This window comes from Octopus sinensis, linkage group LG29, assembly GCF_006345805.1.
Source record: "Octopus sinensis linkage group LG29, ASM634580v1, whole genome shotgun sequence".
NCBI classification, from domain to species: domain Eukaryota; kingdom Metazoa; phylum Mollusca; class Cephalopoda; order Octopoda; family Octopodidae; genus Octopus; species Octopus sinensis.
In genome coordinates this window covers 10,927,565-10,940,829 of record NC_043025.1, presented here as the reverse complement: position 1 = coordinate 10,940,829, position 13,265 = coordinate 10,927,565, and the positions used below count along the sequence as shown (strand labels likewise).

Here is a 13,265-nt window from a genome sequence, read left to right as displayed (position 1 = left end):
GTGAGTGTCTGTCTCCTTCGATTTAGATTCCTAACTACTCCCACATTTTGCGGTGCAGTTTAACCAAATTCGGGTATCTTATAGTCGTGATTCATATCGAGCCCGTCTGAGTATTAGCGCGCGTCTACGATGAGTCTACGATTTAAAAAAAAAATTTAACATCATCTTTTATTCCATTTTAATGCATAATTTTTCGTGTGTCGATGGCGGCGGAGTTGGCGTCGATGGTCACACCTGCACCTGTTTGCTTCTCCCCCTTCTTCCCTCCCTCGTGAAGCTGTGGGGAAGGGAGTGTAAGGAAATCAACGTCGTAATGCGTTGTCAAGGAGACCAGCGTTCTTTTAGAACAACGACTTCATGGCTTGAAGACACCAAAACAGAAATGGCTAAGAAAGCCCGAATTGGCATCTATAAGGGAAGTAACTCTCTAAAAATGCTTATATAGTTATTTCCCTTACAAACCCGAGCAACGCCGGGCGATACTGCTAGTCTATATATATTATCATGATAATTAGGTTGGTTGGAACATGTGACTAAGTGAGTCTGAAGAACCAGCCCCAGCCAGAACAAGAAACAATGAAGAAAGGGGGCAAGGGTTACTCACATTTGGGTCAATATCATCGTCATCAGTGCTGATAAGTTTGTTCTGCTTCTCCGATTGTGACACTAAGGCACACTTTTCTGCTTTCTCGGCCTTCTCCTGGGCCTTCTTCAAAGCCTTCAACTGACGTTTCTGCTCACTGGATAAGAAAGAAACACAGAGAAGGACGTGTACAATATGTATGCAGACACAAATATACAAACATACACATACAGTAAATCCTCGAGTATAATCCGCATTTTACCCCAAAAATTTAATGGTAAAAATCCCTAGTGCGTATTATGTGGATGGAAGCACTCCGTCGGTTACGACGACGAGGGTTCCGGTTGATCCGATCAACGGAACAGCCTGCTCGTGAAATTAACGTGCAAGTGGCTGAGTACTCCACAGACACGTGCACTCTTAACGTAGTTCTCGGGGATATTCAGCGTGACACAGAGAGTGACAAGGCCGGCCCCTTGAAATACAGGTACAACAGATACAGGAAGTAAGAGTGAGAGAAAGTTGTGGTGAAAGAGTACAGCAGGGATCACCACCAACCCCTGCCGTGGAGCCAACCCCTGCCGTGGAGCCAACCCCTGCCGTGGATCCTCGTGGAGCTTTTAGGTGTTTTCGCTCAATAAACACTCACAACGCCCGGTCTGGGAATCGAAACCGCGATCCTATGACCGCGAGTCCGCTGCCCTAACCACTGGGCCATTGCGCATTATACACGAGGTTAAAAATGAAAATTATTTTCTAAGCAATGTCCGAGTCTCTATTTGCTGTCCAGCAAAGTTTATTCATATATACACACACATTACATACATACATACATGTGTGTGTGTGTGTGTGTGCATCTGTATATATGTAACACTGTCTTAGTCCACTGAGCCCTATAGAATATACAGGTCACAACTGGGCTCCTAGGTCCATGAGGCTCCCAGGCAACTACCCAAAGTACTCGTGACTTACACATACACACACACATATATATATATATACATGCATACTGTAAATCCTCGTGCATAATCCGCATTTTCCCCCCAAAATTTAAAGGTCAAAATCCCTAGTGCGTATTATACACGAGGCTAAAAATGAAAAATATTTTCTAAGCAATGTCCGAGTCTCTATTTGCTGTCCGGCAATGTTTATTCAGACGCATTTTGTGATGCCGGGCACGAAAATACCTTAAGCTAAGCCTGAAAGCAATGAAATCATAAAAGAATCATCCATAACTTGCAGTAAGCAACATTTATTAAAATAAAAGTATTCAGAACACAGAATAACATGTAACAAAAACAATTTGCAAACATATTTACATTCCCATATAACAGTTAAGAACATCACCATTATTGTATTACGCATGCATAGAAGAGTTTATTCGACTAGGTGCTGCTGGCTTAATTACACACGACTCAAGTTAGAGAAGGGGTGCGTATTATACACAAGGTTTAGGTTTTTCAGAGATACAGCCCCTTAAAAATCCCTTCCGTATTATACGCAAGGGCGGTCTTCACGCGAAGATTTTATGGGACATACATCATACAGACATACGTATTAGCCAACCACTCAGACTTGAGATATAAGAACATTCCATAGATAGTAAGGTAAATAGAGAGGAAGATAGATTGATGGATGGCTGGATGAATAAATAAGATTGATAGTTAAAGAGGTAGAGAGAGAAAGTGAGAAGAAGAGAGACCGATAGCCATATAGATAAATAGTTGATGAGAAAGACAGACAGACTGATCAACAAGAAGTAAACTTGAAATGATTTTAGCACATTTTGGCTGATGCTTAGAACACGGATACGGAGCGAGTCCTACCTAGCATCAAAGACAGGAAAAAAAAAGGTTCTTTTAATAAAAAGGTATAATAGCAGAGTATATAGGCGCAGTGGTTAAGAAGCTGGCTTAGCAAACGTGTAGTTCTGGGTTCAGTCCTCCTGTGTCGCACCTTGGGCAAGTGTCTTCTACTATAACCTCCGGCTGACCAAGGCCTTGTGAGTGGATTTGTTGATAGAGGGAAACTTAAAGAAGCTTCTCAGGCATAGCTGTGTGGTAAGTAGCTTGCTTACCAACCACATGGTTCTGGGTTCAATCCTCCTGTGTGGAACCTTGGGCAAGTGTCTTCTACTATAGCACTGGGCTGACCAAGGCCTTGTGAGTGGATCTGTTGATAGAGGGGAAACTGAAAGAAGCTTCTCAGGCATGGCTGTGTGGTAAGTAGCTTGTTTACCAACCACATGGTTCCGGGTTCAATCCCCCTGTGTGGCACCTTGGGCAAATGTCTTCTACTATAGCACTGGGCTGACCAAGGCCTCGTGAGTGGTAAAGGGAAACTGAAAGAAGCTTCTCAGGCATGGCTGTGTGGTAAGTAGCTTGTTTACCAACCACATGGTTCTGGGTTCAGTCCCCCTGTGTGGCACCTTGGGCAAATGTCTTCTACTATAGCACTGGGCTGACCAAGGCCTCGTGAGTGGTAAAGGGAAACTGAAAGAAGCTTCTCAGGCATGGCTGTGTGGTAAGTAGCTTGCTTACCAACCACATGGTTCTGGGTTGAGTGAAGGTTGAGCCATGAATCTCTTTTCTGCTGGTGATTCCAGGTGTTTTCTACTCCTTAGATTTTGGCTGAAAGTGATGGGCCAAAGTCTCATCTCATATGACTATTCTCTCCAAAAGGAAGCTTTTCCCTCACTACTGTGATGATTGAGTAAGCACTGACCGATCACATGAATGTACGTATGCACTTTGGTAAGTTCTCTTGGCGGTGGTGGTGCGTGGCTTAGTGGTTAGGGTAGTGGATTGTAAGATTGTGGTTTTGATTCCTGGATTGGGAAATATGGCCTTGAGCAACACACTTCATTTCACGTTGCTCTAATCTACCCAGCTGGCGAAAATGAGTAATCCCGTGATAGACCAGTGTCCCATGCAGGTGGGAAATGTGTCTATATTTCCTTTAACTTGAAAATACCCTCTTCCCAGATCTGATGTGGTTTCATGGCAAAGAATTCATCAAGGTATCTTTTTACGTCATCCAAGGAATTGAAATTTTTACCATTAAGACTATTCTGCAGAGACCTGAATAAGTGGGAATCCAAAGGAGCAATATCTGGTGAATATGGAGGGTGGGGTAACACATCCCAGCCGAGCTGCAGCAATTTTTGTCTGGTTCCCAAAGCATCAAGTGCCAAAAATGAACTATAGGTCTGCTTGATCTGGGGCTAAGTAACAAGGACACATTGGACAATGTAGTCCTAGAAACACTATATCTGATAAAAGACAGGATGGTCATGGTTGGAACATGCTCGATAATAGGTCTGCTTTATCAGGACTGACCAAAAGGCTAAGCAACAACCACCACAACGAAAGGCACATTGGATAATTTAGTCCTAGATACATTAGGTCTGAAAGTAAAAGATAAGATGGCCACAAATGAAAAAACTTTTGATTAAAAACAATAACAATTACTACTACCACTACTGCTGCTACTACTACTACTACTACTACAACTGCAATCCAAACACAAACCCAACATATTTTGTTTTTCAAACGAAGGGAAAGGAGCACGAGGCATGATGGTCATGTATGGGACGGGGTGAGTAAAAGGCAAAGTTATTTACCGTTTCTTAGAGAAGGTCGACGGAGCAGAGTGAAAACAAGCAAGAGGTGGAATCTCGCTGTTTGTCTGCGGGACGATACGGAACCAGCCCGGACACACCCTCCCAGCCACTGCCGTCCGTGAAAACAGGAGAGAGGCTGTTCGGATGAGCATGGCTGATGCTTAGAACACGGATACGGAGCGAGTCCTACCTAGCATCAAAGACAGGAAAAAAAAGTTTCTTTTAATAAAAAGGTATAATAGCAGAGTATATAGGCGCAGTGGTTAAGAAGCTTGCTTAGCAAACATGTAGTTATGGGTTCAGTCCTCCTGAGCGGCACCTTGGGCAAGTGTCTTCTACTATAGCACTGGACTGACCAAGGCCTTGTGAGTGGATTTGGTAAAGGGAAACTGAAAGAAGCTTCTCAGGCATGGCTGTGTGGTAAGCAGCTTGCCTACCAACCACACGGTTCTGGGTTCAGTCCCCCTATGTGACACCTGGGGCAAGTGTCTTCTACTATAGCACTGGGCTCACCAAAGCCTTGTGAGTGGATCTGTTGATAGAGGGAAACTGAAAGAAGCTTCTCAGGCATGGCTGTGTGGTAAGAAGTTTGCTTACCAACCACATGGTTCTGGGTTCAGTCCCCCTGTGGCACCTTGGGCAAATGTCTTGTACTATAGCACTGGGCTTACCAAGGCCTTGTGAGTGGATTTGTGATAGAGGGAAACTGAAAGAAGCTTCTCAGGTATGGCTGTGTGGTAAGAAGTTTGCTTCCCAACCACATGGTTCTGGGTTCAGTCCTCTTGTGTGGGACCTTGGGTATCTTCTACTATAGCATTGGGAGCAAAATCCCGGTTCAAGCACCCCATATAACCATTCATAACACTTTTATTTTTTAAATCTCCAAAAATAGGCGCAGGAGTGGCTGTGTGGTAAGTAGCTTGCTAACCAACCACATGGTTCCGGATTCAGTCCCACTGCGTGGCACCTTGGGCAAGTGTCTTCTACTATAGCCCCGGGCCGACCAAAGCCTTGTGAGTGGATTTGGTAGACGGAAACTGAAAGAAGCCTGTCGTATATATGTATATATATATATGCGTGTGTGTGTTTGTGTGTCTGTGTTTGTCCCCCTAGCATTGCTTGACAACCGATGCTGGTGTGTTTATGTCCCCGTTACTTAGCGGTTCGGCAAAAGAGACCGATAGAATAAGTACTGGGCTTACAAAAGAATAAGTTCCGGGGTCGATTTGCTCGACTAAAGGCGGTGCTCCAGCATGGCCGCAGTCAAATGACTGAAACAAGTAAAAGAGTATGGGAATTCATGGGATAATGAAAAAAAATTTTTCTTAAAATTTGTTACCACCACGCCCACCCATAAATCCTAAAAGTTCCATTCTTCTTTCGAATTTTCTTTTTAATATCAGAGTTTTTTGCTTAAATCCCAGCAAAGGGCCACTCTCGGGTGTATCTGTTTCTGTCCCTCCGTCATACTCAAACCACTCGTTACCAGGCACAAAGCCACTTCCTTCAGTACCAGCCACACCTGAGAGGATCTTCATCTTGCAGTTTACTTGGTAACCTCACCAGTGCTGGTGCCATGTGAAAAGCACCCAGTCCACAGTGTAAAGTGGTTGATGTTTGGAAGGGCATCTAGCTGCAAAAGACCACGTGAAAGTAGACCTCAGAAATCAATGAGAGTGGGGCACTAAAGTATAGTTATGCCTTATCATTGGCTGTGACAACCTCTTTAAGAAGTTATGACAACTTACAGCTCAGTATTTTCACTATGTCCTGCATTTCATAGAAACAAGCAGAGGTTTCTCAGAAATCAATAAGTGGGGCACTAAAGTATAGCCATGCCTTTTCGCTGGTTCAAGCAACTCCTATTTTTGTAGCTGCAATTTTCACTATAGCCTGTATTTCATCAAAACAAACACAAATCTTCTGGAAAATTAAAAGGCGGGGCACTAAACTGCAGTTACGCCCCGTCACTAACAAATCTTCCTCCTTCCCCTCTTCTATAAGCAACCACACCCTTCAGCTACCTATTTCCACGAAATCTTGTATTTCAAGGACGCAAGCACACAGGACTTTTAGTTTAGCATGCCATGGGTGGAAGGTCAGCATACTTCTGATATCATTGACCCTTTCCTAGAATTGTTGATAGCTTATCAACTATCCACAGGAGTGGCTGTGTGGTAAGTAGCTTGCTTACCAACCACATAGTTCCGGGTTCATTCCCACTGCATGACAACTTGGGCAAGTGTCTTCTACTGTAGCCTCAGGCCGACCAAAGCCTTGTGAGTGGATTTGGCAGACGGAAACTGAAAGAAGCCCATCGTATATATGTATATATATATAGGCATAGGAGTGGCTGTGTGGTAAGTAGTTTGCTTACCAACCACATGGTTCCGGGTTCAGTCCCACTGCGTGGCACCTTGGGCAAGTGTCTTCTGCTATAGCCTCAGGCCGACCAAAGCCTTGTGAGTGGATTTGGTAGACGGGAACTGAAAGAAGCCCGTCGTATATATGTATGTATATATATGTGTGTGTGTGTGTGTTTGTGTATTTGTGTTTGTCCCCCCAACATCGCTTGACAACCGATGGTGGTGTGTTTTCGTCCCCCGTAACTTAGCAGTTCGGCAAAAGAAACCGATAGAATAAGTAATAGGCTTACAAAGAATAAGCCCTGGGATTGATTTACTCGACTAAAGGCGGTGCTCCAGCATGGCCACAGTCAAATGACTGAAACAAGTAAAATTGTACCCCTATCATGCAAATATCTAGAATAAAATTACAAAGTATAATTAATTGAAAAAAATTCTTGACTTAAAAAGACAATAATTTCTTCATTCTTTTGTGTCATTAATAGTTTTTAATGAATATTTAAAGAAATTTAACGAAGACACTTAATGAAATCGTTAAGGAACAAAAAAAAATTCAATCCTGTTGTTGTTATTCTTTTACTCTTTTACTTGTTTCAGTCATTTGACTGCGGCCATGCTGGAGCATTGCTCTTAGTCGAACAAATCAACCCCAGGACTTAATCTTTGTAAGCCTAGTACTTATATTATTGGTCTCTATTGCTGAACAACTAACTTATGGGGACAAAAAAAAAAAAACCAACACCGGCTGTCAGGCAACGGTGAGGTGACAAACACAGACACAAATATTGGGTTGTCCGGAAAGTTCTTGCCGATTTTTAAAGGAAAGGAAAAAGTTAATAAATTGAAATTTTTGCCATTAAGACTATTCTGCAGTGACCTGAATAACTGTGCTCTAAATAAAGGTGTAGTCAAATCCTATTTCATGGACTCAACCATGTTCTAAAATAAGTCAAAAAGTAAGCTACTATAAATCGGCACAAACTTTCCAGACAACCCAATACATACATACACACATACATACAACAGGCAAAAAAAGAAATAAAGATAGACTTTTTTTCTGTTCCAAAGAAAAACGATTTTACTCAAATATGCAACAGGAGAGTTTAAAGTACCAGTAAGTACATCGCAACAGCTGATGTACTTGCGCGTACAAATGCACGTTCCCACGGCTTTATCGATCGCATTCTCACCTGGAATCGATTTTTGTAATTTTTTCAAGACTTATACACGCCCTGATACCGTCGGTATCTACACATCAAATTTGAACGCAATCAGATAGAGGATGCCTGAGATCCTAGAAGACACACACAGACAGACAAAACGGATTTTATATAATAGATATAGGCAAGGACCCATTTTAAACTCTGTTGGATCTTACTCATAAGGTATTGGAACCTTACATATATACCATTCTGCCTAAAAAATGGATCTACAACTACAATATATATATAGGAGTGGCTGTGTGGTAAGCAGCTTGCTTACCAACCACATGGTTCCGGGTTCAGTCCCACTGCATGGCATCTTGGGCAAGTGTCTTCTGCTATAGCCCCGGGCCGACCAATGCCTTGTGAGTGGATTTGGTAGACGGAAACTGAAAGAAGCCTGTCGTATATATGTATATATATATATATATATGTATGTGTGTGTGTGTTTGTGTGTCTGTGTTTGTTCCCCAAGCATTGCTTGACAACCGATGCTGGTGTGTTTACGTCCCTGTCACTTAGCGGTTCGGCAAAAGAGACCGATACAATAAGTACTGGGCTTACAAAAGAATAAGTCCCGGGGGTCGATTTGCTCGACTAAAGGCGGTGCTCCAGCATGGCCGCAGTCAAATGACTGTAACAAGTAAAAGAGAAAATCCCTAAATATCTTGCATCTATTTTCTTTCCTCCACCTCACTCTCTATTTTCTATCCTATCTAAACTAACCATGACTTAACCATCCTCCCACACCATCTCCGATGAAGGAATATAATTAATGAACATCCTGGAAACAGCTGTTAGACCTTCTATCCATAAATGCTCTAATATCTACACAGCCATGGGTTTTTTTTTTATCACATTACGCAAGAAGGTGACATATGATCAACGTTGGACCCCTTATTCGCAATATTACCGAACCTGGAACTTAACTATGGTCTGTCTATAGCACTTATTCAGCATTACCTGACACCTTTGGGTCTCAGTGACACCATTACCTCTTATAACACACACACACATATATATATATATATATATATATATATATGTATATAACAAAATAAGGCGATCTTTCGTCTCTAGTAGACCTTTCCGTCGATTTCCGTAAAATTTTTTTTTTTTTACATATGGGCTTGCGGGAACTTTTGAAGTAATATACATACATATACACATACACCGAGTAAAAAATTTCAGTTATCTCTTTCTTTCACACATTACTCTGTCTCTTCACACACACACTAACAGAAGCACTTCACTTACACAACATACTGTCTGTCTCCCACACCCCATCAAACACACACACACACATGTACATCAATGCTTGCCATGCACGGTAACTTCAAAAGAACTTCCCTCGTCATACAATCGCTTTCTCTTAGTCTCTTTCGCTCTCATTACTTCAAAAGTTCCCGCAAGCCCATATGTAAAAAAAAAAATTTTTTACGGAAATCGACGGAAAGGTCTACTAGAGACGAAAGATTGCCCCGTCTTTTATTCAGGAATAGTGTATCTAGGACTACATTATCAGTGGTGTTCTTTACTGCTGTTGTTTAGCCCTAGGTCACTCGTGATTACGCAGACCTATGATCATGTTCCAGCTGTAATCTACCCGTCTTTGGCGATCTTACGGAAATCGACGGAAAGGTCTACTAGAGACGAAAGATCGCCCACAAAATAAAAAATGGAACAAGAATGTAACAGACGACAACAAAACATCTGATAATGGTTTAGCAGGCCGAAACTTCGAAGTCACAATCAACATTATTCTTGCTTAAAATGTATATGTTACACACAAGAGAAAGTACTGAACTATCTTTCGGTTCTAATGTACAATCGTTTTTATTATAACTCGACACAACAAATATATATACATTCGTAAACGTGCGTGAAGAAAAAGGAACACGAGTTGTTTAAAGGAATATACATACATACGTTTGCACGTATGTATGGGTATATAAAATCAATGGCGCGTTACAGGGGGGGGGGCTCTTGCACAGGTATGCTCTATGAGTGTGTGTGTGTGTATATATATATATATATATATATATACACACACACACACATATATTTTATTTAAATAAAGCATATTACTCTATCTCTGGTATTTGAGTACTTTTTTCTTCCGCCTTGTTCCGCATTCATATGCTTACTCCGGTATATATATATACACACGGTTGTCTATGAATGTAAGACAGATGAACGTGTAGTATATACACTCACTTCCGTCTATATGCGTGTTTCTGCATGTATATATATATATATATACACACACGTCTATATTCGTGTTTGTATATATACACATTTATACATACATGTCTATCCGTGTTTATATATACGTGGTTGTCTATGAATGTAAGTAGACAGATGAACGTGTAGTATATACACTCACTTCTGTCTATATGCATGTTTCTGCATGTGTATATATATATACATACATACACACACGTCTATATTCGTGTTTGTCCATGTATACACTTATATATACACACATATGTCTATCCATGTTTGTGCATATATACATACATATATATATACAACAATATTAGGGAGTAAATCCAAATTTACAGGGAAAAATTAGATTTAGGATTAAATCTAATTTCACAGTATAAATATAAATTAATTATATCTAATTTAATTTTTATATATACACACACACACACACACAAACATATATACATATATATATACATACACGTCTATATTCGTGTTTTGTACATGTATACATTTATATATACATGCCTATTCGTGTTTATATATATTATACATACAGGGTGTCCCAAAAAAATGTATACACACCTTAAATAATTGTAAATTTGTTATTCTTTGTAAGCCTAGTACTTATTCTATCGTTCTCTTTTGCCGCACCACTATGTGTATACATTTTTGGGGGGACACCCTGTATATATATATACATATATACACATGCAATATACATCCCGTGTAACCGGTGCGCGGGGTGAAAACGGGACACGTTGTGTTAAACTCCATCTGTGCTCCGCTAAAATACAATATACGTCCATACATTAACATCTACATACATAAGCCGACTTGTACATCACTATACACAACCACTGCATGTGTATATATATATATATAAGCACAGGTAAATGATCAAAGGGTCGAAAAAGCCACTTACTTCTTGCTGAGGGTCGCAGAGCTGTTCTCATCCGCCATCCCGGGCCACACGAGGTCTATGTCTTTCTTATCGAGGGTTGGTATGAAAACGTGGATTTGGTTCCACAGGCGGCAACGGACTGACGAAACGAAGATATGACGAAATACGATTGTTTTTTTTTCAATAGGTTTTAAACAGAATTTTACAAGCCCGCTCTCGTTATACGAATGAATGATTGCTCAATTGTACATAGGCACACCTATTAATTGCTGTATATGTATCTACACACATGTATATATTTATGTAGTTAGCTGGGTACCCGCCTACCTTTGCAGATAAGAAAAAGATGATGAAATATGTCACAACCTGGGCCGTCATAATGAGTGCACGCGCTAATTGTGTGTACATAATTATTTTTCTTTGTTAGCCACACAGGGCTGCACACAGACGGGATAGATTACAAAGTAGAGCTTTGTATGTATGTATATATATATATATACAATATATATGTGTGTGTGTATATATATACGTTTAAATATTTGTTGTGCAAGTTTTTATGTGAAGTCGTGTGTTGAAACAGATATTGTTATATTTCGGAATGGTCATATTGATAGTTTAGCCAATAAAAACATAATAAGATTAAGATTAATGTAAAAAATAAATATCCACTGAAGCAAAAAACACCAAATATATGTGCGTGTGTTTTTATTGGCTAAACTAGCAATATGACCATTCCGAAATATAACAATATGATATATATATATATCTATATATGTATATAATATATATATGTATATATATATGTAATATATATATAGTATAATATATGTATATATATATATTAGTATAGTATATGTATATATATATTATATATATATTATATATATATATATATATATGTATATATATATTATATATGTATATTATATGTATATATATATATATGTATATGTATATATATATATATGATATGTATATATATATATATATATATATATATATAATATATGTATATATGTATATTCTCTTTTTATCTTTTTACCTTGTTTCAGTCATCTTGACTTGCGGCCATGCTGGAGCACCGCCTTTAGTCGAGCAAATTGACCCCAGGACTTATTCTTTGTAAGCCCAGTACTTATCCTATCGGTTTCTCTTTTTGCCGAACTGCTAAGTGACGGGGACGTAAACATACCAGCATCGGTTATCAAGCGATGTTGGGAGGACAAACACACACACGCCTATATATATACATATATACGACAGGCTTCTTTCAGTTTCCGTCTACCAAATCCACTCACAAGGTATTGGTCGGCCCAGGGCTATAGTAGAAGACACTTGCCCAAGGTGCCACGCAGTGGGACTGAACCCGGAACTATGTGGTTGGTTAGCAAGCTACTTACCACACAGCCACTCCTGCGCCATATATATATATGTATATATATATACCGCAAAATAGTAGTAATTCCGTAAATCAGGAGAAAATTAAAAAACATTTACCCTATTCTCCTGATTTACGGAATTACTACTATTTTGCGGTTGAAGCCTTGACTGTTATTTCTAGTGGGTTGAACGGCCTATTATGGCCGTTCCTTAATTTGCTGGTGAATTTATGAATAGTCTCTGACTATTTCCTTTTTCTCACTAGATCGCTGGTAGCAAAATAATTTCTGCTGAATTTTTTGCTTCCCTATATTGATTAATTATGTATATATATATATATATAATTATAAGGGAATAAAATCCAAACTTACAAGGAAAAAGGATTCAATTTAGAAATACTAAATCAAATTACACACAATATAATATATATATAAGATATTCGAAGAAAACCCACCTTTTCTCAATTCAAAATGAACAATTAAATTACACCATCTAGACAATTACATATAATAGAAAAGTTAAAATTAAAATATTATATACATTTTTATTATTTTTGTAATTTACTTAATCTTTACATTTTATTGTTATTTTAATTTTAACTTTTCTATTATATGTAATTTTCTAGATGGTGTAATTTAATTATTCATTTTGAATTGATAAAAGGTGGGGTTTTCCTAATATTTTATATATATATACTCTTTTACTTGTTTCAGTCATATGACTGCGGCCATGCTGGAGCACCGCCTTTAATCGAGTAACTCGACCTCGGGACTTATTCTTTTGTAAGCCCAATACTTATTCTATCGGTCTCTTTTGCCAAACCACTAAGTAACGGGGACATAAACACACCAGCATCGGTTGTCAAGCAATGCTAAGGGGACAAACACAGACACAAACACACACACACACATATATATATATATATATATATATATACGACGGCCTTCTTTCAGTTTCCGTCTACCAAATCCACTCACAAGGCATTGGTCGGCCCGGGGCT

General features: G+C 39.4%; 1 protein-coding gene across 2 annotated transcripts in view; it reads right to left on the bottom strand.

Moving 5' to 3' along the window:
- LOC115226172 (lysine--tRNA ligase) overlaps positions 1–11,063 on the bottom strand; it is a 35,914-nt gene extending 24,851 nt beyond the window's left edge. The window contains exons 1-3 of one of the 2 annotated variants that reach the window (XM_029797170.2): positions 10,907–11,042; positions 4,206–4,395; positions 605–740 (exon numbers count right to left, since the gene is read on the bottom strand). In XM_029797170.2, coding sequence (XP_029653030.1) covers positions 605–740; positions 4,206–4,357 — 288 coding nt within the window. In that variant the 5' untranslated portion in view covers positions 4,358–4,395; positions 10,907–11,042. Of the gene's footprint in view, positions 1–604; positions 741–4,205; positions 4,396–10,906 lie in introns of both variants that reach the window. The other variant, XM_029797171.2, reaches the window with a different exon arrangement.
- Positions 11,064–13,265: the final 2,202 nt, after the last annotated feature.